Source organism: Oncorhynchus keta, unplaced genomic scaffold, assembly GCF_023373465.1.
Source record: "Oncorhynchus keta strain PuntledgeMale-10-30-2019 unplaced genomic scaffold, Oket_V2 Un_contig_4917_pilon_pilon, whole genome shotgun sequence".
NCBI classification, from domain to species: domain Eukaryota; kingdom Metazoa; phylum Chordata; class Actinopteri; order Salmoniformes; family Salmonidae; genus Oncorhynchus; species Oncorhynchus keta.
The window spans coordinates 377,501-404,797 of NW_026288028.1; the positions used below are offsets into that span (position 1 = coordinate 377,501).

At 46.1% G+C, this 27,297-nt stretch overlaps 3 protein-coding genes across 3 annotated transcripts in view; 2 read left to right on the forward strand and 1 right to left on the reverse strand.

Annotated features, from left to right (window-relative positions):
- LOC127925016 (uncharacterized) overlaps positions 1–13,368 on the forward strand; it is a 51,418-nt gene extending 38,050 nt beyond the window's left edge. Inside the window, exons 3-8 of the mRNA XM_052509691.1 lie at positions 1–804; positions 985–1,192; positions 10,077–10,175; positions 10,327–10,570; positions 11,446–11,562; positions 12,000–13,368. The exon at positions 1–804 is cut by the window's left edge and continues 2,444 nt beyond it. Coding sequence (XP_052365651.1) covers positions 1–804; positions 985–1,192; positions 10,077–10,175; positions 10,327–10,570; positions 11,446–11,562; positions 12,000–12,157 — 1,630 coding nt within the window. The 3' untranslated portion in view covers positions 12,158–13,368. The remainder of the gene's footprint in view (positions 805–984; positions 1,193–10,076; positions 10,176–10,326; positions 10,571–11,445; positions 11,563–11,999) is intronic.
- LOC127925015 (golgin subfamily A member 6-like protein 6) lies at positions 10,624–11,439 on the reverse strand. The gene is made up of 2 exons (XM_052509690.1): positions 11,247–11,439; positions 10,624–11,207 (listed from the first exon to the last, which is right to left on the reverse strand). Exons 1-2 carry the CDS (start codon positions 11,408–11,410, stop codon positions 10,673–10,675), a joined length of 699 nt encoding a protein of 232 aa, XP_052365650.1. The 5' UTR covers positions 11,411–11,439; the 3' UTR covers positions 10,624–10,672.
- Positions 13,369–17,767: 4,399 nt separating the features above from the next.
- On the forward strand, positions 17,768–24,645 carry LOC118381869 (aquaporin-10-like). The gene is made up of 6 exons (XM_035768755.2): positions 17,768–18,281; positions 20,582–20,708; positions 22,124–22,261; positions 22,408–22,526; positions 22,867–23,084; positions 23,664–24,645. Exons 1-6 carry the CDS (start codon positions 18,045–18,047, stop codon positions 23,878–23,880), a joined length of 1,056 nt encoding a protein of 351 aa, XP_035624648.1. The 5' UTR covers positions 17,768–18,044; the 3' UTR covers positions 23,881–24,645.
- Positions 24,646–27,297: the final 2,652 nt, after the last annotated feature.

Consider the following 27,297-nt stretch of genomic DNA (forward strand, 5'->3'; position numbering starts at 1 on the left):
AGGTTTAGTACGGGGAGTGGGGGAGACAGGGGGAGTGGGGGAGAAAGCTGTTGGCTCTGGTATGTTTTCCAACCTCAAGGGTAAACTAGACATCCCTCTGAATGGCAAAACCACCAGAGACACTCTGAAAGACTTTTCCATTGATGAGCCAGACCTCCCCAATCACACAGTCACACCCCAGGACTGGAGTAGGAGAGGCACCAACACAAAGACTACTACAGTCACTGGCAAGGATACTTCATCCTCCCAGCTGTCTAACTCTGTGAACAACTCCAATGACGTTCTAGGTGGCCCTGACCAGTCTAGGAGGCCTCACAGTAGAGACTCACCTAACCTGCCATCTCCAGTGAGTGATGACGACAAGACACCCACCAACACCCCCCAGAACTCCCCCTTCCACCCCCAGAACACACCTCCCACCTCCCCACACCTCCCCACTACTTCCCTGCAGCCTAAACACCAACAGGGTGTAGATTCAGGCCTGGCTGACCTAAAGAACCCTCCATTCTCCACACACACAGCCCAGGGTAGGGTCACTACTGACCCTGCTATCCCAGTCTCACACTCTGGCCTGGGGAGGGATTCCATGTCCCTTCCCCTCACCTCCTCCTCCCCCAGCAGCCTACCCCTCCTCCCCACTCTGGCTCGATGGAAGTCAGAGGAGGGGGGATGGAGTGATGAGGATACTGATGATGAAGGTACAGAGAAGGACGAGGACTCCACCTACGACTCAGACTCTGCTGAATCCTCGGTGACCGTCACCAGCGCCATGAGCCAATCACATCGCAGGAGCTTCTCTCTCAGGTGGGTCACTTCTGTTTTCAACTGATGATGAAAATACTACGCTAACACAACAAGCACCATGTTTAAAAGTCAATTAACAGCTAGAAAGGTGGGATTATTGTCAGTCTACCTGTTACTTGTTTTTATCTAATCATTCAACTTTATCTTTGAGTTTATTCCCTCACTATGTCTCTCTCTCAGTCTGGCAGAGCTGTGTAACTTCGGAGAGGTGGACTATGATCCCCAGTCTTCCTCTGACAGTGAGGAGTGGCCGTCCAGCCGGTCAGCCAGCCGGTCAGCCAGCCTGTCGTCTGACGTGTCGGCATTGTCCTGTGTGTCTGTCCTGGGCAGTGATGAGCTGAACCGCCTGCTGGACGACGTAAAGGGCCTGGGGGACACAACGCTGCAGGTACCACAACTATCTTCACTATACCAGACTAAACAACCAGCTAAAACATACCAGACTAAACAACCAGCTAAAACATTACGTAAAGGGCCTGGGGGACACAACGCTGCAGGTACCACAACTATCTTCACTGTACCAGACTAAACAACCAGCTAAAACATTACGTAAAGGCCCTGGGGGACACAACGCTGCAGGTACCACAACTTTCTTCACTGTACCAGACTAAACAACCTGCTAAAACATTACGTAAAGGCCCTGGGGGACACAACGCTGCAGGTACCACAACTATCTTCACTATACCAGACTAAACAACCAGCTAAAACATTACGTAAAGGGCCTGGGGGACACAACGCTGCAGGTACCACAACTATCTTCACTATACCAGACTAAACAACCAGCTAAAACATTACGTAAAGGGCCTGGGGGACACAACGCTGCAGGTACCACAACTATCTTCACTATACCAGACTAAACAACCAGCTAAAACATTACGTAAAGGGCCTGGGGGACACAACGCTGCAGGTACCACAACTATCTTCACTATACCAGACTAAACAACCAGCTAAAACATTACGTAAAGGGCCTGGGGGACACAACGCTGCAGGTACCACAACTATCTTCACTATACCAGACTAAACAACCAGCTAAAACATTACGTAAAGGGCCTGGGGGACACAACGCTGCAGGTACCACAACTATCTTCACTATACCAGACTAAACAACCAGCTAAAACATTACGTAAAGGGCCTGGGGGACACAACGCTGCAGGTACCACAACTATCTTCACTATACCAGACTAAACAACCAGCTAAAACATTACGTAAAGGGCCTGGGGGACACAACGCTGCAGGTACCACAACTATCTTCACTATACCAGACTAAACAACCAGCTAAAACATTACGTAAAGGGCCTGGGGGACACAACGCTGCAGGTACCACAACTATCTTCACTGTACCAGACTAAACAACCAGCTAAAACATTACGTAAAGGGCCTGGGGGACACAACGCTGCAGGTACCACAACTATCTTCACTATACCAGACTAAACAACCAGCTAAAACATTACGTAAAGGGCCTGGGGGACACAACGCTGCAGGTACCACAACTATCTTCACTATACCAGACTAAACAACCAGCTAAAACATTACGTAAAGGGCCTGGGGGACACAACGCTGCAGGTACCACAACTATCTTCACTATACCAGACTAAACAACCAGCTAAAACATTACGTGAAGGGCCTGGGGGACACAACGCTGCAGGTACCACAACTATCTTCACTATACCAGACTAAACAACCAGCTAAAACATTACATAAAGGGCCTGGGGGACACAACGCTGCAGGTACCACAACTATCTTCACTATACCAGACTAAACAACCAGCTAAAACATTACGTAAAGGGCCTGGGGGACACAACGCTGCAGGTACCACAACTATCTTCACTATACCAGACTAAACAACCAGCTAAAACATTACGTAAAGGGCCTGGGGGACACAACGCTGCAGGTACCACAACTATCTTCACGATACCAGACTAAACAACCAGCTAAAACATTACATAAAGGGCCTGGGGGACACAACGCTGCAGGTACCACAACTATCTTCACTATACCAGACTAAACAACCAGCTAAAACATTACGTAAAGGGCCTGGGGGACACAACGCTGCAGGTACCACAACTATCTTCACTATACCAGACTAAACAACCAGCTAAAACATTACGTAAAGGGCCTGGGGGACACAACGCTGCAGGTACCACAACTATCTTCACTGTACCAGACTAAACAACCAGCTAAAACATTACGTAAAGGGCCTGGGGGACACAACGCTGCAGGTACCACAACTATCTTCACTATACCAGACTAAACAACCAGCTAAAACATTACGTAAAGGGCCTGGGGGACACAACGCTGCAGGTACCACAACTATCTTCACTGTACCAGACTAAACAACCAGCTAAAACATTACGTAAAGGGCCTGGGGACACAACGCTGCAGGTACCACAACTATCTTCACTATACCAGACTAAACAACCAGCTAAAACATTACGTAAAGGCCCTGGGGGACACAACGCTGCAGGTACCACAACTATCTTCACTGTACCAGACTAAACAACCAGCTAAAACATTACGTAAAGGGCCTGGGGGACACAACGCTGCAGGTACCACAACTATCTTCACTATACCAGACTAAACAACCAGCTAAAACATTACGTAAAGGGCCTGGGGGACACAACGCTGCAGGTACCACAACTATCTTCACTATACCAGACTAAACAACCAGCTAAAACATTACGTAAAGGGCCTGGGGGACACAACGCTGCAGGTACCACAACTATCTTCACTATACCAGACTAAACAACCAGCTAAAACATTACGTGAAGGGCCTGGGGGACACAACGCTGCAGGTACCACAACTATCTTCACTATACCAGACTAAACAACCAGCTAAAACATTACGTAAAGGGCCTGGGGGACACAACGCTGCAGGTACCACAACTATCTTCACTATACCAGACTAAACAACCAGCTAAAACATTACATAAAGGGCCTGGGGGACACAACGCTGCAGGTACCACAACTATCTTCACTATACCAGACTAAACAACCAGCTAAAACATTACGTAAAGGGCCTGGGGGACACAATGCTGCAGGTACCACAACTATATTCACTATACCAGACTAAACAACCAGCTAAAACATTACGTAAAGGGCCTGGGGGACACAACGCTGCAGGTACCACAACTATCTTCACGATACCAGACTAAACAACCAGCTAAAACATTACGTAAAGGGCCTGGGGGACACAACGCTGCAGGTACCACAACTATCTTCACTATACCAGACTAAACAACCAGCTAAAACATTACGTAAAGGGCCTGGGGGACACAACGCTGCAGGTACCACAACTATCTTCACTATACCAGACTAAACAACCAGCTAAAACATTACGTAAAGGGCCTGGGGGACACAACGCTGCATGTACCACAACTATCTTCACTATACCAGACTAAACAACCAGCTAAAACATTACATAAAGGGCCTGGGGGACACAACGCTGCAGGTACCACAACTATCTTCACTATACCAGACTAAACAACCAGCTAAAACATTACGTAAAGGGCCTGGGGGACACAACGCTGCAGGTACCACAACTATCTTCACTATACCAGACTAAACAACCAGCTAAAACATTACGTAAAGGGCCTGGGGGACACAACGCTGCAGGTACCACAACTATCTTCACTGTACCAGACTAAACAACCAGCTAAAACATTACGTAAAGGGCCTGGGGGACACAACGCTGCAGGTACCACAACTATCTTCACTATACCAGACTAAACAACCAGCTAAAACATTACGTAAAGGCCCTGGGGGACACAACGCTGCAGGTACCACAACTATCTTCACTGTACCAGACTAAACAACCTGCTAAAACATTACGTAAAGGGCCTGGGGGACACAACGCTGCAGGTAACACAACTATCTTCACTATACCAGACTAAACAACCAGCTAAAACATTACGTAAGGGCCTGGGGGCCTGGGCTGCAGGTACCACAACTATCTTCACTATACCAGACTAAACAACCAGCTAAAGGTAGGGCCTGGGGGACACAACGCTGCAGGTACCACAACTATCTTCACTATACCAGACTAAACAACCAGCTAAAACATTACGTAAAGGCCCTGGGGGACACAACGCTGCAGGTACCACAACACTATACCAGACAAAACAACCAGCTAAAACATTACGTAAAACAAGGGCCTGGGGGACACAACGCTGCAGGTACCACAACTATCTTCACTATACCAGACTAAACAACCAGTTAAAACATTACGTAAAGGGCCTGGGGGACACAACGCTGCAGGTACCACAACTATCTTCACTATACCAGACTAAACAACCAGCTAAAACATTACGTAAAGGGCCTGGGGGACACAACGCTGCAGGTACCACAACTATCTTCACTATACCAGACTAAACAACCAGCTAAAACATTACGTAAAAAGGGCCTGGGGACACAACGATGCAGGTACCTAAAACAACTATCTTCACTATACCAGACTAAACAACCAGCTAAAACATTACGTAAAGGGCCTGGGGGACACAACGCTGCAGGTACCACAACTATCTTCACTATACCAGACTAAACAACCAGCTAAAACATTACGTAAAGGGCCTGGGGGACACAACGCTGCAGGTACCACAACTATCTTCACTATACCAGACTAAACAACCAGCTAAAACATTACGTAAAGGGCCTGGGGGACACAACGCTGCAGGTACCACAACTATCTTCACTGTACCAGACTAAACAACCAGCTAAAACATTACGTAAAGGGCCTGGGGGACACAACGCTGCAGGTACCACAACTATCTTCACTATACCAGACTAAACAACCAGCTAAAACATTACGTAAAGGGCCTGGGGGACACAACGCTGCAGGTACCACAACTATCTTCACTATACCAGACTAAACAACCAGCTAAAACATTACGTAAAGGGCCTGGGGGACACAACGCTGCAGGTACCACAACTATCTTCACTATACCAGACTAAACAACCAGCTAAAACATTACGTAAAGGGCCTGGGGGACACAACGCTGCAGGTACCACAACTATCTTCACTATACCAGACTAAACAACCAGCTAAAACATTACGTAAAGGGCCTGGGGGACACAACGCTGCAGGTACCACAACTATCTTCACTATACCAGACTAAACAACCAGCTAAAACATTACGTAAAGGGCCTGGGGGACACAACGCTGCAGGTACCACAACTATCTTCACTATACCAGACTAAACAACCAGCTAAAACATTACATAAAGGGCCTGGGGGACACAACGCTGCAGGTACCACAACTATCTTCACTATACCAGACTAAACAACCAGCTAAAACATTACGTAAAGGGCCTGGGGGACACAACGCTGCAGGTACCACAACTATCTTCACTATACCAGACTAAACAACCAGCTAAAACATTACGTAAAGGGCCTGGGGGACACAACGCTGCAGGTACCACAACTATCTTCACTATACCAGACTAAACAACCAGCTAAAACATTACGTAAAGGGCCTGGGGGACACAACGCTGCAGGTACCACAACTATCTTCACTATACCAGACTAAACAACCAGCTAAAACATTACGTAAAGGGCCTGGGGGACACAACGCTGCAGGTACCACAACTATCTTCACTATACCAGACTAAACAACCAGCTAAAACATTACATAAAGGGCCTGGGGGACACAACGCTGCAGGTACCACAACTATCTTCACTATACCAGACTAAACAACCAGCTAAAACATTACGTAAAGGGCCTGGGGGACACAACGCTGCAGGTACCACAACTATCTTCACTATACCAGACTAAACAACCAGCTAAAACATTACGTAAAGGGCCTGGGGGACACAACGCTGCAGGTACCACAACTATCTTCACTGTACCAGACTAAACAACCAGCTAAAACATTACGTAAAGGGCCTGGGGGACACAACGCTGCAGGTACCACAACTATCTTCGCTGTACCAGACTAAACAACCTGCTAAAACATTACATAAAGGGCCTGGGGGACACAACGCTGCAGGTACCACAACTATCTTCACTATACCAGACTAAACAACCAGCTAAAACATTACGTAAAGGGCCTGGGGGACACAACGCTGCAGGTACCACAACTATCTTCACTATACCAGACTAAACAACCAGCTAAAACATTACGTAAAGGGCCTGGGGGACACAACGCTGCAGGTACCACAACTATCTTCACTATACCAGACTAAACAACCAGCTAAAACATTACGTAAAGGCCCTGGGGGACACAACGCTGCAGGTACCACAACTATCTTCACTATACCAGACTAAACAACCAGCTAAAACATTACGTAAAGGGCCTGGGGGACACAACGCTGCAGGTACCACAACTATCTTCACTATACCAGACTAAACAACCAGCTAAAACATTACGTAAAGGGCCTGGGGGACACAACGCTGCAGGTACCACAACTATCTTCACTATACCAGACTAAACAACCAGCTAAAACATTACGTAAAGGGCCTGGGGGACACAACGCTGCAGGTACCACAACTATCTTCACTATACCAGACTAAACAACCAGCTAAAACATTACGTAAAGGGCCTGGGGGACACAACGCTGCAGGTACCACAACTATCTTCACTATACCAGACTAAACAACCAGCTAAAACATTACGTAAAGGGCCTGGGGGACACAACGCTGCAGGTACCACAACTATCTTCACTATACCAGACTAAACAACCAGCTAAAACATTACGTAAAGGGCCTGGGGGACACAACGCTGCAGGTACCACAACTATCTTCACTATACCAGACTAAACAACCAGCTAAAACATTACGTAAAGGCCTGGGGGACACAACGCTGCAGGTACCACAACTATCTTCACTGTACCAGACTAAACAACCAGCTAAAACATTACGTAAAGGGCCTGGGGGACACAACGCTGCAGGTACCACAACTATCTTCACTATACCAGACTAAACAACCAGCTAAAACATTACGTAAAGGCCCTGGGGGACACAACGCTGCAGGTACCACAACTATCTTCACTGTACCAGACTAAACAACCAGCTAAAACATTACGTAAAGGGCCTGGGGGACACAACGCTGCAGGTACCACAACTATCTTCACTATACCAGACTAAACAACCAGCTAAAACATTACGTAAAGGGCCTGGGGGACACAACGCTGCAGGTACCACAACTATCTTCACTGTACCAGACTAAACAACCAGCTAAAACATTACGTAAAGGGCCTGGGGGACACAACGCTGCAGGTACCACAACTATCTTCACTATACCAGACTAAACAACCAGCTAAAACATTACGTAAAGGGCCTGGGGGACACAACGCTGCAGGTACCACAACTATCTTCACTATACCAGACTAAACAACCAGCTAAAACATTACGTAAAGGGCCTGGGGGACACAACGCTGCAGGTACCACAACTATCTTCACTATACCAGACTAAACAACCAGCTAAAACATTACGTAAAGGGCCTGGGGGACACAACGCTGCAGGTACCACAACTATCTTCACTGTACCAGACTAAACAACCAGCTAAAACATTACGTAAAGGGCCTGGGGGACACAACGCTGCAGGTACCACAACTATCTTCACTATACCAGACTAAACAACCAGCTAAAACATTACAGCTAAAAAAGGGCCTGGGGGACACAACGCTGCAGGTACCACAACTATCTTCACTATACCAGACTAAACAACCAGCTAAAACATTACGTAAAGGGCCTGGGGGACACAACGCTGCAGGTACCACAACTATCTTCACTATACCAGACTAAACAACCAGCTAAAACATTACGTAAAGGGCCTGGGGGACTAAACAACGCTGCAGGTACCACAACTATCTTCACTATACCAGACTAAACAACCAGCTAAAACATTACGTAAAGGGCCTGGGGGACACAACGCTGCAGGTACCACAACTATCTTCACTATACCAGACTAAACAACCAGCTAAAACATTACGTAAAGGGCCTGGGGGACACAACGCTGCAGGTACCACAACTATCTTCACTATACCAGACTAAACAACCAGCTAAAACATTACGTAAAGGGCCTGGGGGACACAACGCTGCAGGTACCACAACTATCTTCACTGTACCAGACTAAACAACCAGCTAAAACATTACGTAAAGGGCCTGGGGGACACAACGCTGCAGGTACCACAACTATCTTCACTATACCAGACTAAACAACCAGCTAAAACATTACGTAAAGGGCCTGGGGGACACAACGCTGCAGGTACCACAACTATCTTCACTATACCAGACTAAACAACCAGCTAAAACATTACGTAAAGGGCCTGGGGGACACAACGCTGCAGGTACCACAACTATCTTCACTATACCAGACTAAACAACCAGCTAAAACATTACGTAAAGGGCCTGGGGGACACAACGCTGCAGGTACCACAACTATCTTCACTATACCAGACTAAACAACCAGCTAAAACATTACATAAAGGGCCTGGGGGACACAACGCTGCAGGTACCACAACTATCTTCACTATACCAGACTAAACAACCAGCTAAAACATTACGTAAAGGGCCTGGGGGACACAACGCTGCAGGTACCACAACTATCTTCACTATACCAGACTAAACAACCAGCTAAAACATTACGTAAAGGGCCTGGGGGACACAATGCTGCAGGTACCACAACTATCTTCACTATACCAGACTAAACAACCAGCTAAAACATTACGTAAAGGGCCTGGGGGACACAACGCTGCAGGTACCACAACTATCTTCACTATACCAGAATAAACAACCAGCTAAAACATTACGTAAAGGGCCTGGGGGACACAACGCTGCAGGTACCACAACTATCTTCACTATACCAGACTAAACAACCAGCTAAAACATTACGTAAAGGGCCTGGGGACACAACGCTGCAGGTACCACAACTATCTTCACTATACCAGACTAAACAACCAGCTAAAACATTACGTAAAGGGCCTGGGGGACACAATGCTGCAGGTACCACAACTATCTTCACTATACCAGACTAAACAACCAGCTAAAACATTACGTAAAGGGCCTGGGGGACACAACGCTGCAGGTACCACAACTATCTTCACTATACCAGACTAAACAACCAGCTAAAACATTACGTAAAGGGCCTGGGGGACACAACGCTGCAGGTACCACAACTATCTTCACTGTACCAGACTAAACAACCAGCTAAAACATTAAATTAGTGTTATTCCATTCGTATTAACATTAATAATAGCATCCGTATTTGTCAATGCTCAACTGCCATCTTGTGCTGTTGCTGTTCTATCCCCCTCACTCTCTCTCCCCGCTCTATAGAACTATGAGGATGTCCAGGTGGTGGTTCTCCATAAGGATGTTGGTGTGGGCCTGGGCTTCACCATGGCAGGAGGAGTGGACCAGAACAAACCTGTCATTGTGAGTACCACTCAACCAATGCTTCCATGTTTCTGTGACCGACTCGAGTCGCCCACACAATTCAAGACCACATTAGCCCACTGATCTAAAGCCTAGGCATCATGTTTTTTCACTTCCTGGTCTACTCTGACCTCTGGTGTTTGACTTCCAGGTCCATAAGGTGTTCCCGGCAGGGGTGGCTGCTAAGGAGGGATCCATCCAGGAGGGAGACAAGGTCCTGTCAATCAACGGCACAGCGCTGTGTGGCTCCTCCCACTGGGAGGTGCTGAGGACACTAAGGAGGGCACGGACTCAGGGGATGGGCGTAGTTGTCTTGAGGAGAGGGGGGGTAACAGACCCTCGTAAGGGAGGAACAGTGACTGACAGTCCAGGAGGGACACAGACTGCTAACACTGGTGAGATGGATCAGCTGGTTGGAGCATTGCAGTACCACTTTTTACAACTGTGGTAAAAGTTTTCTAAAGCAGAACAACATTGATCAATGTTCCAAAGTCATTTCACAGCTTCTCTCTTCTCACCCTGAACCTGTTGTTTTTCCACAGCTTCTCTCTTCTCACCCTGAACCTGTTGTTTTTCCACAGCTTCTCTCTTCTCACCCTGAACCTGTTGTTTTTCCACAGCTTCTCTCTTCTCACCCTGAACCTGTTGTTTTTCCACAGCTTCTCTCTTCTCACCCCGAACCTGTTGTTTTTCCACAGCTTCTCTCTTCTCACCCTGAACCTGTTGTTTTTCCACAGCTTCTCTCTTCTCACCCTGAACCTGTTGTTTTTCCACAGCTTCTCTCTTCTCACCCTGAACCTGTTGTTTTTCCACAGCTTCTCTCTTCTCACCCTGAACCTGTTGTTTTTCCACAGCTTCTCTCTTCTCACCCTGAACCTGTTGTTTTTCCACAGCTTCTCTCTTCTCACCCCGAACCTGTTGTTTTTCCACAGCTTCTCTCTTCTCACCCTGAACCTGTTGTTTTTCCACAGCTTCTCTCTTCTCACCCTGAACCTGTTGTTTTTCCACAGCTTCTCTCTTCTCACCCTGAACCTGTTGTTTTTCCACAGCTTCTCTCTTGTCACCCTGAACCTGTTGTTTTTCCACAGCTTCTCTCTTCTCACCCTGAACCTGTTGTTTTTCCACAGCTTCTCTCTTCTCACCCTGAACCTGGTGTTTTTCCACAGCTTCTCTCTTGTCACCCTGAACCTGTTGTTTTGACAGAGAATGTAGGCAAATGTGTGTGTGGGAGTCATTTTGACCGTGTGTGTGTGTGTGTCCTGTGTGTCAGGTCAGAGGGTGTGTGTGAGGTTGGAGAAGCGCAGCAGAGACCTAGGCTTCAGTCTGGAGGGAGGAGTGGGTTCCAGCCTGGGAGACAAACCCCTCACGGTACAGAAACTCTTCCTGGGTGAGAGGTCAACCTACCTACAAAATATAATAGTATTAATGAACGTTACTTGATCATCTATTTTATTCCTATTGCTGTTTGGCGTATTCTGTTGTCATGTTATCATCTTGTGTATATATTCTGTTTTCATGTATTTTCAAGAGGACAATAATGGAAATAAGTTTAATGTTTTTTGTCATCCTTGATGATTTAAAAACTGCAATAATGCATTGTGTCCACACATATTGTGTTTTTAAATGGCCAAATAAATCAATACACTTACTGTATATCACCACATGGTGGAGGAGCTGACCTTTCTATTGAGGTCATTCAAATGAATGTCTCTTTAGTCAGCCGAAACACGTGTCAAACTCCAAGCTCAGACCATTGGTTATGAGGTGTCTGATAAAAATATCAAGGTCAACATCTACTAATAATAAGCCCCTCTTCTCTTTCAGGTGGTCCAGTGAACCAGGTGTCTCCAGGGGACGAGGTGATGGAGATCGAGGGTGTGAGCTTGGTGGGCCTGAGGAGGCTGGAGGCCTGGACCTTGATCAGAACACTGCCCCCTGGGCCTGTGGATGTGGTACTACACCGTCCTCACAAACCACAGTGACAGGAATGAACATTGATATGCACCCTCGATATGCTTATAACAAGGCACTGAAGCATTGTACTCCTATGAGGTTGAAGTGAGGGTTGCCAATCTGATTTTGGATATGTGGTTCGGGTCAACTTCTACCTCAAGTGAGAGGGATGATATGTATTGCAGCAGTCATACGATAATAAAGCACTGAAGAGACCAGTAAACACTGAGGAGGGGGTCTGTCTGTGTATAGGGTCAACCCAGGGTATGAAGAGGGAGACAGAGATCAATACAAAGCACTGAAGAGACAAGTAAACACTGAGGAGGGGGTCTGTCTGTGTATAGGGTCAACCCAGGGTATGGAGAGGGAGACAGAGATCAATACAAAGCACTGAAGAGACCAGTAAACACTGAGGAGGGGGTCTGTCTGTGTATAGGGTCAACCCAGGGTATGAAGAGGGAGACAGAGATCAATACAAAGCACTGAAGAGACAAGTAAACACTGAGGAGAGGGTCTGTCTGTGTATAGGGTCAACCCAGGGTATGAAGAGGGAGACAGAGATCAATACAAAGCACTGAAGAGACCAGTAAACACTGAGGAGAGGGTCTGTCTGTGTATAGGGTCAACCCAGGGTATGAAGAGGGAGACAGAGATCAATACAAAGCACTGAAGAGACAAGTAAACACTGAGGAGAGGGCCTTTCTGTGTATAGGGTCAACCCAGGGTATGAAGAGGGAGACAGAGATCAATACAAAGCACTGAAGAGACAAGTAAACACTGAGGAGGGGGTCTGTCTGTGTATAGGGTCAACCCAGGGTATGGAGAGGGAGACAGAGATCAATACAAAGCACTGAAGAGACCAGTAAACACTGAGGAGGGGGTCTGTCTGTGTATAGGGTCAACCCAGGGTATGAAGAGGGAGACAGAGATCAATACAAAGCACTGAAGAGACAAGTAAACACTGAGGAGGGGGTCTGTCTGTGTATAGGGTCAACCCAGGGTATGGAGAGGGAGACAGAGATCAATACAAAGCACTGAAGAGACCAGTAAACACTGAGGAGGGGGTCTGTCTGTGTATAGGGTCAACCCAGGGTATGGAGAGGGAGACAGAGATCAATACAAAGCACTGAAGAGACCAGTAAACACTGAGGAGGGGGTCTGTCTGTGTATAGGGTCAACCCAGGGTATGGAGAGGGAGACAGAGATCAATACAAAGCACTGAAGAGACAAGTAAACACTGAGGAGGGTCTGTCTGTGTATAGGGTCAACCCAGGGTATGGAGAGGAGACAGAGATCAATACAAAGCACTGAAGAGACCAGTAAACACTGAGGAGAGGGTCTGTCTGTGTATAGGGTCAACCCAGGGTATGGAGAGGGAGACAGAGATCAATACAAAGCACTGAAGAGACCAGTAAACACTGAGGAGAGGGCCTTTCTGTGTATAGGGTTAACCCAGGGTATGAAGAGGAGACAGAGATCAATACAAAGCACTGAAGAGACCAGTAAACACTGAGGAGAGGGCCTTTCTGTGTATAGGGTTAACCCAGGGTATGGAGAGGGAGACAGAGATCAATACAAAGCACTGAAGAGACCAGTAAACACTGAGGAGAGGGCCTTTCTGTGTATAGGGTTAACCCAGGGTATGAAGAGGGAGACAGAGATCAATACAAAGCACTGAAGAGACCAGTAAACACTGAGGAGAGGGCCTTTCTGTGTATAGGGTTAACCCAGGGTATGGAGAGGGAGACAGAGATCAATACAAAGCACTGAAGAGACCAGTAAACACTGAGGAGAGGGCCTTTCTGTGTATAGGGTTAACCCAGGGTATGGAGAGGGAGACAGAGATCAATACAAAGCACTGAAGAGACAAGTAAACACTGAGGAGGGGGTCTGTCTGTGTATAGGGTCAACCCAGGGTATGAAGAGGGAGACAGAGATCAATACAAAGCACTGAAGAGACAAGTAAACACTGAGGAGGGGTCTGTCTGTGTATAGGGTCAACCCAGGGTATGGAGAGGGAGACAGAGATCAATACAAAGCACTGAAGAGACCAGTAAACACTGAGGAGAGGGTCTGTCTGTGTATAGGGTCAACCCAGGGTATGGAGAGGAGACAGAGATCAATACAAAGCACTGAAGAGACCAGTAAACACTGAGGAGAGGGCCTTTCTGTGTATAGGGTTAACCCAGGGTATGAAGAGGAGACAGAGATCAATACAAAGCACTGAAGAGACCAGTAAACACTGAGGAGAGGGCCTTTCTGTGTATAGGGTTAACCCAGGGTATGGAGAGGGAGACAGAGATCAATACAAAGCACTGAAGAGACCAGTAAACACTGAGGAGAGGGCCTTTCTGTGTATAGGGTTAACCCAGGGTATGAAGAGGGAGACAGAGATCAATACAAAGCACTGAAGAGACCAGTAAACACTGAGGAGAGGGCCTTTCTGTGTATAGGGTTAACCCAGGGTATGGAGAGGGAGACAGAGATCAATACAAAGCACTGAAGAGACCAGTAAACACTGAGGAGAGGGCCTTTCTGTGTATAGGGTTAACCCAGGGTATGGAGAGGGAGACAGAGATCAATACAAAGCACTGAAGAGACAAGTAAACACTGAGGAGGGGGTCTGTCTGTGTATAGGGTCAACCCAGGGTATGGAGAGGGAGACAGAGATCAATACAAAGCACTGAAGAGACCAGTAAACACTGAGGAGAGGGTCTGTCTGTGTATAGGGTCAACCCAGGGTATGGAGAGGGAGACAGAGATCAATACAAAGCACTGAAGAGACAAGTAAACACTGAGGAGGGGGTCTGTCTGTGTATAGGGTCAACCCAGGGTATGAAGAGGGAGACAGAGATCAATACAAAGCACTGAAGAGACAAGTAAACACTGAGGAGGGGGTCTGTCTGTGTATAGGGTCAACCCAGGGTATGGAGAGGGAGACAGAGATCAATACAAAGCACTGAAGAGACCAGTAAACACTGAGGAGAGGGTCTGTCTGTGTATAGGGTCAACCCAGGGTATGGAGAGGGAGACAGAGATCAATACAAAGCACTGAAGAGACCAGTAAACACTGAGGAGAGGGCCTTTCTGTGTATAGGGTTAACCCAGGGTATGAAGAGGGAGACAGAGATCAATACAAAGCACTGAAGAGACCAGTAAACACTGAGGAGAGGGCCTTTCTGTGTATAGGGTTAACCCAGGGTATGGAGAGGGAGACAGAGATCAATACAAAGCACTGAAGAGACCAGTAAACACTGAGGAGAGGGCCTTTCTGTGTATAGGGTTAACCCAGGGTATGAAGAGGGAGACAGAGATCAATACAAAGCACTGAAGAGACCAGTAAACACTGAGGAGAGGGCCTTTCTGTGTATAGGGTTAACCCAGGGTATGGAGAGGGAGACAGAGATCAATACAAAGCACTGAAGAGACCAGTAAACACTGAGGAGAGGGCCTTTCTGTGTATAGGGTTAACCCAGGGTATGAAGAGGGAGACAGAGATCAATACAGAGGTCATTTATTTAATGTTGTAGAAATATGCTGTATGTTTCTTTAATACCTAGTCAGCCCATTGTTTTATATGATGAAATGTAAGGAGTTTGTATATGGCTGTTGTAATATATATTGTGACTAGAAAGTTAATAACCGTCCTCTGTCTACTTGCTGTTAATAAATCCTACAATAACCCCATGGTTGAAAGCGGTCCCTGTTTAAACACAGTAAATGGCGGCAGGTAGCCAAGCGGTTAAGCGCATTAGGCCAGTAATCGACTAGGTGTAAAATATGTTGATGTGCCCTTGAGCAAGGCACTTAACCCCAATTACTCCTGTAATTCACTCTGGATAAAAGTGTCTAAAAGTGTCTAAATTACTCAAATGTAAATGTACATTGTTTTACCTACAGGGGGCGGTAGAGGATCACATTATCTGGCCACCTATGCTGCCCACAAATATACTCTGTTCTCAGGCATAGGTGTGTGTGTGTGTGTGTGTATGTGTGCACATGCAATGAGGCTATTAGGTGTAGTTTATAGGCCTATATGTGTTTATGAAATGTCTCCTGTCTCAGTGACACTTTCAAATTACACTGATTAATGTCACTGATTAACATCACTCATTAATTAGTGACAGGTCAGGTCAGAAGACGCTGCTCTTGGTGGGATGGGTTCTCATTGGATGGGTCTCCCTCCCTGACACCTGACCATGTGATAAGATGGCATTCGGCTATAGCCGATGTAATACTAAGCTTAGCTTTTTCTGCCCCTAACAAGAGAATAATGCCAAGTCATTGTTTACTGCTCCCCAGTGTGACCTTTAGTGAGCTAGTGATACTTCATAACATTTCAACCAAGCTGCGTTTTATTAGTATCTGTCTTCCCTGAGTCATTATCTCCTCATTATCGGTACTGTCTTTTTATTATCCTGAGGGTTTCATCAGGGCCTGTTCAGGAGAAGTGACTTTTCATAATGTTCAGATAGAAATGTCTTTTCTAGAGCAGACACATGGGTCTGTCATGTAGAATACAGAGTTGTACCAGCTCTAAGCACATATTTTCTTCTTTAATTTACCTGAAATTGAAGGGCAGTTCACTGCCTTCCTCAGTTGTTTGTACACTCTTTCATTTTTCTCTGTGGTTTACTAATTACAGTAGATTACTCAACACTTACAAGAGAGGTCAATATAACCACATTGACCAATCTTATCACTCTGGTGGAGTTGTCAACACAGGCTTAATTAATGATTAGTTGCCTAGTTGGCACAGGCCTACATTAGGTTTGCCAAAAGAACCAAAGGGCAGTGTTGTACGATTGTGAAGTTCTTTTGAATGTACTAATACTGAAGAATCAGAATACACAAATGGGCAGGCATGCACACGGACACACACACACACGCACGCACGCGCGCACGCGGACACGGACACGGACACGGACACATACACACACACACACACACACACACGGCAACTTAAGAGATCATGTTGTTAAAGATGCTAACCCCCCGGAAGGTCACATGGTCCTTATCTAATTCCCTGTGGTATCTTTAGGGTCAGGTGGGGCTGTAAACACAACATACAGATATTATACACCACTCTTACACAACGCTCACTCAATATTCAACTGCATTATACTCAATACAAAGACTAGAGAAACAAGGGAATACAGTCAGAGATGTGTTGTAATACTTCATTTTCAGCCCAAGTACATCTCGGGTTAAAACTATGATGATGTTCTAATTATTTTTATATCGGACAAATCAGCTAAAAGGATATGCCTAGCTAGTTACCTTGGTAGCTAGGTAGCTAGTTACCTTGGTAGCTAAGTAGCTAGTTAGCTTGGTAGCTAGGTAGCTTGGTAGCTTTCAAGATAGCAATATCAATCTGGGATTCAACTTTTTTCTCAAATGACTTAGCTGGCTAATTGACTTCCTCAAGCATGGTAAGACAAAGGAGCTCAAATGTTTAATCACACCAAAAACACAGCAGATACTGTTTGTTTAGAAGAAGGATGACATTTAACTAGGATTTAAAACTAGGTTTTGTGCAGTTCATGGTTATGGAGGTCAAAGTCTGATTGATGATCAGATCCGATACTTTAGTTAATGGACAGCCGTGTGTGTGTGTGTGTGTGTGTGTGTGTGTGTGTGGTTGACGTGGATGTGATGAGGGGACAGGTCGGACACTGATAAAGACCGTAACTAGCTAGTAAAGGAGTGCACGGGGAAAGATGAAGACTGACATTAGGCCACAGACAGGTGAAGATGACAGCTGTTATTGACTGAATGACACTTTTTATTTTTGCCTTTGACAGTGTGTGAATACCACTTTGACTACAAGATTCTGCAGAAACCAGTAGATCTGCACAGAGCAACATACACATAATCTGTAGGCTGGCCAGGTGTAAACTACAGGTTTAGGCACAGATGCGTATAGATGGGACAGAGGGACAGGTCCAGGCTAACAAACAGGTATTGGGGATGAAGGAGAGAGGGCAGGTACCAGACAAAGATCCCTGGCCAGTGGCCCCAGAAGTCAGAAAGATGGGGGTTAAGGGATCCAGCTTTAAGCCCCAAATGGAGGGGGTGAAGCGGACTCTGAGGGTGACGAACCCCTTGGCTCGGGAGTGTTTGGGAGAGCTGATGGGAACATTTGTTCTGCTGGTGAGTAGCCTAGCTTCTAAAGCCTTACTCTTCAAAATGGAAAACATAAAGCACACTATTTTTATAGACAGAAGAAAAAAATTACAAATATAATATATATGTGTGTGTGTGTGTGTACATGTATGTGTATATATGTGTGTGTGTCATATGCACAGTACATTGAAGTGCTTACTTGCAGGTTTTCCTCTCGACATTGCAACCACAAATAAGAATTGAGATAACCTTAGTAAATAGTAAGTAGACAAATGACCACCAGTCAACACCACTTATTGCAACCAGGTTCATACATGCAGTGGTGTAAAGTACTTAAGTAAAAATACTTGAATGTGCTGAAGTTGTTTTGAGGGGTATCTGTATTTTACCATTTTTTAAACTACTTTTAATTTTACTCCTCTATATTCCTGAAGAAAATAATGCACTTTTTACTCCATTTATTTTCCCTGACACCCAAAAGTGCTAATTACATTTTGCGTTCTTAGCAGGACAGGAAAATGGTCAAATTTATGCACGTATCAAAAGAACATCTCTGGTCATCCCTACATCCCTACTGCCTCTGATCTGGCGGACTCACTAAACACACATGCTTCGTTTGTAAATGAGTGTTGGAGTGTGCTCCTGGCTATCTGTAAAAAAATACTAAATAATACTACAATATGGTGACGTCTGGTTTGCTTTATATAAGGAATTTGAAAAAATGGTATTTTTACTTTTATTTTAGCAATTACATATACTTTGGATACTTAAGTACATTTAAAACCAAATACTTTTAGACTTTTACTCAAGCAGTATTTTACTGGGTGACTTTCACTTTTACTTGACTTCTATTAAAGTATCTTCACTTTTAAGTATGACAATTGTGTACTTTTTCCACCACTGCCTACGTCGTGAACATATTTTTATCAGTATACTATTACAGTAGCTTATGAAAAAGTAATTTGGGACATTATGACTTGATAAGAAGTTGATAGCTTGAAGCTATAACCAGAGAGGTTTTAGCTGTATGGCATCTTTGTTCAACTCTGAGCAGTTGTTTTGGGCCAGGCAAGTTAACCCCCCTCCCATTTTGGCATCGTGACTCTCTACCCAAACCAGATGCAACTGGTTTCAAGTGGCCAAGAGACATCATGTCATATCCTACTGCTGTCTAGTGGATGGACTGGGAATCAGACAGGGAATATAAAAATATACAAAACATTAAGAACACCTTAGAGGTTGCTGGATCCAATCCCCGATCTGACAAAGTAAAAATCTGTTGATCCTTCCCTGAATAAGGCAGTTAACCCACTGTTTCCGGTAGACCGCCATTGTAAATAAGAATTTGTTCTTATTAACTAGGCTACCTGCTGCCCCGTAATTAGGAAAAATACTATTAAGATTCCACTCATGAGGCCAAAGAAGGTGATTTTGGTCATTGACTGCAGGAAAGGGCAACCCTCTAGAGATGGGGAAACGTGTTTTTTCATCCAGTTAATTTGTTTTTACCAAGTTACACTTCTCAAAAGACATTGAGTTGGTGGAATGACCCAGATGGCGAGAGGAAGTAGGTATATGTGTGCTTCAACTGATTCTAGTTGCTGTGTGACTGTCAGTCATTAATATGGGCCATATTGTTACAGTTTATACTGTATGTTAGTCCGTTAGGTCTATTCCAGCTTGTCCATGCGTTCATGAGTCTGCGTGCAGGCTGGGACCTTGCTCAATCACACAGTTGAGGAAGGGAAAGTGCTAGAACTGGATGTCCTTCTAGCCATGGCTGCAGTTCATGTTCCCTCTCTTTCTTTTACAGTATCTCCCTTGAGCTTTCCCCTCTCTATCACATCCCCTCACACTCCCTTTACTTCTACTGTACTTGTGCTTTGCTTCTCTAATTCTTTTTTTGTCCCTCCCTCCCTCCTTCCCTCCCTCTTTCTCCCGTCCACTGTCTCATCTCCTCCCTCACAATATTCTTTCAACCTGGAGTCAGGGGTAGACGTAACATAGAAAACTTAAGTGATGTGAATAAATGATGGTTAATACGTGATTAGCAGTAATGGACAGTCACTATCATCATGGGACTTTTATTCATTGTTTTATTCTGTGTTGTTGCAGCTTTCATCCTACATAATGCATAGTGCATTTCATGTAAAAAAAGAACCGACCTCAAGAAGCACTAATCGCTCATCACTAAACTTTGAATACTAATTTGAGTATCCCAGATTTATATTTACTATGTTACGTCTAGTCTATGAGACCAGACTGCCTCTTTAATTTCACTTGACTTTATCTCTGCCTCCCTTCTCTCCCCCTTTGTCTTCCTCTAGATGTTTGGCTGTAGTGCATCAGCCCAGGTGAAGACCAGTAGAGAGACTAAGGGACAGTACCTCTCAGCCAACATGGCCTTCTCTGTAGGGGTCATGTCTGCCATGTACCTCTGTAAGGGGGTCTCAGGTAAACCCTACTACACCTTTCATCCCAAACCAACACCCATCCCAATCCTTGGACTAGAATAAATATAATTTTGTCCACTTTAAACAACTCATACAGTATACAGTATGTACAGTACAGAGGGGGCTGGTGGGAGGAGCTATAGGAGGACGGGCTCATTGTAATGGCTGGAATGGAATTAATGGAACGAAGTCAAGCGTGGTGTCCATATATTTTGTGTGTTTGATAACGTTCCAATAATTCCATTCCAGCCATTACAATGAGCCCATCCTCCTATAGCTGCTCCCACCAGCCTCCTCTGGTAGAGTATATTGCTGCTTCAATGACAAACTGACAACCCTAATCCTAAAATGAAAACACACAGCAAATTCTCCAGTGTTTAATCAACACTGAGAGCCAAATATGTTATCATGAAAATGTTATTATTCAACACAATACAATATGTCCTTATTTTGAGTGCCTAGTTTTACCCTGACACAGTAGCCTGCAAATCATGCTCTTCAGGCCTGCAAGTCACATTATGAAGGCTTGCAAAGTGATGTAATTCATATTGGAATACAGACAGAGTGGGGATATCTAACATTTTGGCTACCTAAACTGGAACAACCATTTCAATAACGGGCACAATAAATCCAAGTTGGATTCGTTTAGATAAATGTACGTTATTTATATTTAAGTAGTATAAGATTAATGAATCAACAGTAGCTTCAAAAAACATAGATATTGAAATAAACAATTCCAAAAATCCACCTGAAGTAGAGCATGCTGGGAAATATGATAATGATGGGTGTGGTTTTGGTTTAACACGGGTTAATAACACCAACGCTTATTTTTACAGCAATGAGTGTTAATGTAACACTTACAGAGTTAATTGAACACCTGAATCAACACTTGGAATGTTACTGAAAAATCAACACTAGGTAACACTGGACAGTTTGCTGTGCACCATGACTAAGCCTGGTTTCCTTAGCGTTTCTTATATGTCTGTACTCTCCCATTCTACGTATTTTGACCATACTGGCAATGTCAGTCTGGCAACAGTAATAGACGTAGGGGCGTCCAGACTTCCACATGACTGTAACATTACTGTGGTCACATTGTGCTAGCTGTCTGTAATGTCCTGGTGATTCATTCTGCATCAGGCTGTCACTGTAGTGGCCACAACTCTCCAAGGTCTCACTCCCACACACACTCTCAGTCTTTTAGTGTGTGTGTGTGTGTGTGTGTGTGTGTGTGTGTGTGTGTGTGTGTGTGTGTTGTGTGTGTGTGTGTGTTTGTGTGTGTGTGTGCCTGTACGTGTTTGTACGTGCTTGTGATGTTCACAGATTTAGTGGGTGAGATCATAAACAGGAGGTTGACTGATTCTCTTCTCCTCCCCCTCTGTCTCTCTCTATCTCTCCTCTCTCTCTCTCCTGTAGGAGCCCATCTGAACCCAGCGGTCACTCTGAGTTTCTGTTCGTTGGGCAGGGTGCCCTGGGTGAAGCTGCTCCCATACGCTCTGTGTCAGGTGCTGGGAGCTTACCTGGCCTCTGGCCTGGTCTTCCTGGTCTACTATGGTCAGTCAGACACACTCACACACCAGTCCCACCAATCACTGGTGTCATGTCACCTTGTTACATGCATATTCAGTAGCATAGAGTAGTAAGACATTATGGTATAGTGTGCCATGATGACTGAACAACCAGCTCTCTCTCTCTGTCAGATGCTATCATGGACTTCAGTGGAGGGAATTTGACAGTGTATGGGGCTAATGAGACGGCGTCCATCTTTGCCACCTATCCCTCCGAGCACCTATCTCTCAGCAGCAGCATCCTAGACCAGGTCAGACCAATATGATACAGTACGAAGCAGGAACGGATGATGGTGTGTTGATTCTGAGAGCTTGGAACTATAAGGTTCTATCTGCATTTTGTCCAGATTGAGGTATTGACATAGCCTTGTTCTGTTCAATGTTCCCTACCTATATAGTACCCTAAATAACCCAATTCATGTTAAGTTCAAACGAATACAAGACAACATTGTTGACACCATTCAAACCAATGAGGGATTGGAACTTTAATAAAGCCAATTATCTCAGAATCATCTTTTTGCAGATAGAACCTTATCGTCCCAAGCTCTCGTCCTGTATTTCCTGGTTTCACAAATGTCTCATATTCTATAGGTGGTGGGCACTGCCATGTTGATGCTCTGCATCCTCCCATTGGATGACCAGAAGAATAGTCCTGCCCCCGACGCTCTGATCCCGCCCATCGTTGCCGTGGTAGTCCTGGGGATCGGCATGTCGATGTCGTCCAATTGCGGCGGAGCGATAAACCCTGCCCGTGACCTGGGGCCACGCCTCTTGACACTGACCGCCGGCTGGGGCACTGAGGTGTTCACGTAGGTCTAACACACAAACACCTTTTGACCTGAGTCTGCAGGTGTGCAACATGTCAGGTATTACAGGAAGTGGTCAGTAGGTCAGTTAAGTGCACGGGAGAGAAGAGTGAACCATATGAAAGGAGTGGCATACTCCTGGACTAGAGGTAGATCTGGTTTGTGTGTTTGTGTGTTTGTGAATGTGTTGGTGCCAAGTGCGCCACACACAGGAGGCTGCTGAGGGGAGGATGGTTCATATTAATGGCTGGACTGAAGTAAATGGAATGGTATCAAACACACAGAAACCATGTGTTTGATGTGGTCGATACCATTCCATTTATTCAATTCTGGCCATTACTATGAGCCGGTTCTCCCCAATTAAGGTGCCACCAGCCGCCTGTTGTGCCAAGTGTTCCCGTAAGGCACTTTATGTCTATAGGAACATCTACCAGCGGATATCAATATGCTAGACCAGGCCCATGACGGACACACATGGCACAGACACCATATTTCAATTTGGAACTGGGCACGAGTTGTTAAAGTGAAGTTGATTCACTTGCAGACTTGGAAACTAACCCTCCCTCCTCCTCGTCTCGCTAGGTGTTATAACTACTGGTTCTGGGTTCCCATGATGGCTCCTCTGCTGGGAGGGATGGTGGGCTCTGGGATGTATCTGGTCTTCATCGCATGGCACCTGCCCGACCTTCCAACGAACCCTCCCATAGACAGCTCCTCTACTAAGCCCACCACGGAGGTGTGGAAGCAGCCCCCAGCACCAGAGAAGGAAGGGGTGGAGTTGAAAACTGCCGTTTTCTAGAAAGGGTAGAGAGAGTCAGGGTCTGGTGAGAACCTGGTGAATCAACGTTGTTCCCATGTCATTTCAACACCCAAGATTAATGTGATGATGTTGAATCTACGTGAAAAACTGATTGGATTTGCAAAAACTCATCAATATAACGGCATTTCATCTTATTTTCACCCAACTTTTCACCTAATTCCAATGTTTTTGATTTCGCGTTGAATTCACGTTAGCTGACAACCAAACCAAATGTCAATCAAAACTAGGTTGAACTGACTGCTTTGCCCAGCGGGGAGACATTTTTCTGGCTGTTTCCTATAGGAGAAAGGACATGCTAACAGACTGATGGGAGAACATTTGTCCAAGCCTCCTCTCCTGTCATTTTGTACTATTGAGATGCTACTGCTGATTGAGGGAAACCAGAGGGTTAAATAATGAACATGTAATGGGGGAATTGAAACCAGGTGTATAGAAAACAAAGACAAAACAAATAGAAAATTGAAAGTGGATCGGCGATGGCTAGAAGGCCGGTGACGTCGACCGCCGAACGCCACTCGAACAAGGAGAGGGACCGACTCCGGCGGAAGTACCTCCATTCATTACATGTGTGTTAATGAATGAACACATTTTGGGATTGGCAACTTTTCAAGGGATGTTGGCACTTGCAAAAGCCATATCCTCAGCATTTACGTTTTTACATTCATTTCTGTGGCAAATGAAAATGGCTACTTTGTTCAGAAATAGGCTACTGTATATATATATATATATATAAAATCCCTATAATTCCAATATAATGTTGATAAGACAATGAATAAGTGAAATGTTTGTTGCTAATGTCCTTAAACCAGGCTAATCATTGGGTGCATTAGGGTAAAGTGTAGGCTGCTGATGAGTAAGCATTTCACTGTAAGGTCTACACATGTTATATTCGGCGCACGTGACAAATAAACTTTGATTTGATTTGAGAATAATTGTCAGCAAACATTTCATTTGAATTCAAGGTTTATTTTGGACTAACTGGATAATTATGTTAGATGATCATGGTATGCACACGAGACAATGAATTCACATGTGGTGTGAGAAGGTGCTATATCTGCCTATTGAGGTCGAATGATGGAAATGCACTGCAGAAAACAACCCCACCAAAATTATGATTATTTTACGATAATTTTATTACAATGTGAAAACCTTTTGCTAATAACACCTGAGTATAATGGTTTCCTGTTATTTCATAGGCACCTTATATTGCACAAAACATGAAGTTAATCTGTGGAATAATTATGAATGAGTAATTACAAACCTGTGTATATACATTTCTGGAGTTGAGGCCTTTTCTATGAGCACATTTAGGGCTTCTGCATGCATGCGACCATTGGTCTGTGTTTGTGCTGCCTACGGCTAATGAATCTAGTTTATAGGGTTGATAGATGTACAGGGCTCTATCTTCGGAAATTGACAGAAGCCTAGTTTTTTAGTGAATATTACCCATAAAGACATCAAATCAAATGTAGGCCTACGTGTGCACACAGTGCCATGGGACAAGATAAGCTATTAAGAAATATTGTTGATGGTTTGAAAAACTTTTATTTGAAAGATTAACCATCCATGGGTTTATGGCGAAAAGTTATGCCTACATTGCTCGAATGCAATGCAATTCAGTCTGCCATTTCTGGAGAAGTGCAAATATCATTTGGAAAATGAAAAGTGGATCGGCGGTGGCTAGAAAGCCAGTGACATCGACCGCCGAACACCGCCCGAACAAGGATAGGGACCGACTTCGGCGGAAGTCGTGACAATACCCCCCCTTGACGCGGCTCCACCGGCACCAAGCATCTCTCCTCCGGGCCGTACCCCTTCCACTCCAGGAGGTACTGAAGGCCCCTCGCCCAACGCCTCGAGTCCAGGATGTCCTCCACCGGCACCCAGCATCTCTCCTCCGGACCGTACCCCTTCCACTCCAGGAGGTACTGAAGGCCCCTCGCCCAACGCCTCGAGTCCAGGATGTCCTCCACCGGCACCCAGCATCTCTCCTCCGGACCGTACCCCTCCCACTCCACGAGGTACTGAAGGCCCCTCGCCCAACGCCTCGAGTCCAGGATGTCCTCCACCGGCACCCAGCATCTCTCCTCCGGACCGTACCCCTCCCACTCCACGAGGTACTGAAGGCCCCTCGCCCAACGCCTCGAGTCCAGGATGTCCTTCACCGGCACCCAGCATCTCTCCTCCGGGCCGTACCCCTCCCACTCCACGAGGTACTGAAGGCCCCTCGCCCGACGCCTCGAGTACAGGATGGCTCGAACAGCATATGCCGGGGCCCTCTCGAAGTCCAGAGGGGGCAGAAGTAACTCCTACACCTCAGCTTCCTAGAGTGGACCAGCCACCACCGGCCTGAGGAGAGACACATGGAACGAGGGATTAATGTGATAATCTGGGGGAAGCTGTAATCTGTAGCATACCTTGTTCAGTCTCCTCAGGACTTTAAATGGCCCCACAAACCGCGGACCCAGCTTCCGGCAGGGCAGGCGGAGGGGCAGGTTTCGGGTCGAGATCCAGACCCGGTCCCCCGGTGCCTCGCTGCGGTGACGGTCGGCACTCGCTTTTTTCCGCCTCATGGCCCGTTATAGATGCACATGGGTGGCGTCTCAGGTCTCCTCCGAGCGCTTTAACCATTCGTCCACCGCAGGAGCATCTATCTGACTCTGATGCCACGGTGCCAGAACCGGCTGATACCCCAGTACGCACTGGAAAGGAGAGAGTTTAGTGGAGGAGTGGCGGAGTGAGTTCTGGGCCATCTCTGCCCAAGGGATGAACGTCGCCCACTCCACCGGCCTGTCCTGCCAATATGACCATAGAAACCTACCCACATCCTGATTTACTCTCTCCGCCTGCCCGTTACTCTCGGGGTGAAAACCTGAGGTAAGGCTGACCGAGACCGCCAGACCTTCCATGAACACTCTCCAGACCCTGGACGTGAACTGGGGACTCCGATCAGAGACTATGTCCTCAGGCAACCCGTAGTGCCAGAAGACGTGTGTGAACAGGGCCTCCGCAGCCTGTAGGGCCGTAGGGAGACCGGGCAAAGGGAGGAGACGGTAGGACTTAGAAAACCGATCCACAACGACCAGGATTGTGGTGTTTCCCTGTGAGGGAGGAAGATCCGTCAGGAAGTCCACCGACAGGTGCTACCACGGCCATTGTGGAACAGATAGGGGTTGTAACTTCCCTCTGGTCAGGTGCCTGGGAGCCTTGCACTGGGCGCACACTGAGCAGGAGGAAACATAACCCCTCACGTCCTTGGCCAAGGTGGGCCACCAGTAATTTTGCACTAAGGCAACACACCGTCCGACCGATACCAGGATGACCAGAGGAGGGTGACGTGTGGGCCCAATAGATCGTGGACAGCAGACTGCACGTACAGGCGCCCAGCTGGACACT

What these genes read in the sequence shown, in the direction of transcription:
- LOC127925015 (XM_052509690.1), bottom strand. Translation starts at nt 11,410, where the DNA reads ATGACTCCCACACACACATTTGCCTACATTCTCTGTCAAAACAACAGG. An exon ending in AAGCTGTGGAAAAACAACAG is followed by an intron (nt 11,208 to 11,246) that starts GTTCAGGGTGAC and finishes GAAAAACAACAG; the next exon opens with GTTCAGGGTGAGAAGAGAGA.
- LOC118381869 (XM_035768755.2), top strand. Translation starts at nt 18,045, where the DNA reads ATGCGTATAGATGGGACAGAGGGACAGGTCCAGGCTAACAAACAGGTA. An exon ending in TGGGAACATTTGTTCTGCTG is followed by an intron (nt 18,282 to 20,581) that starts GTGAGTAGCCTA and finishes GTCTTCCTCTAG; the next exon opens with ATGTTTGGCTGTAGTGCATC. An exon ending in TGGGGCACTGAGGTGTTCAC is followed by an intron (nt 23,085 to 23,663) that starts GTAGGTCTAACA and finishes TCGTCTCGCTAG; the next exon opens with GTGTTATAACTACTGGTTCT.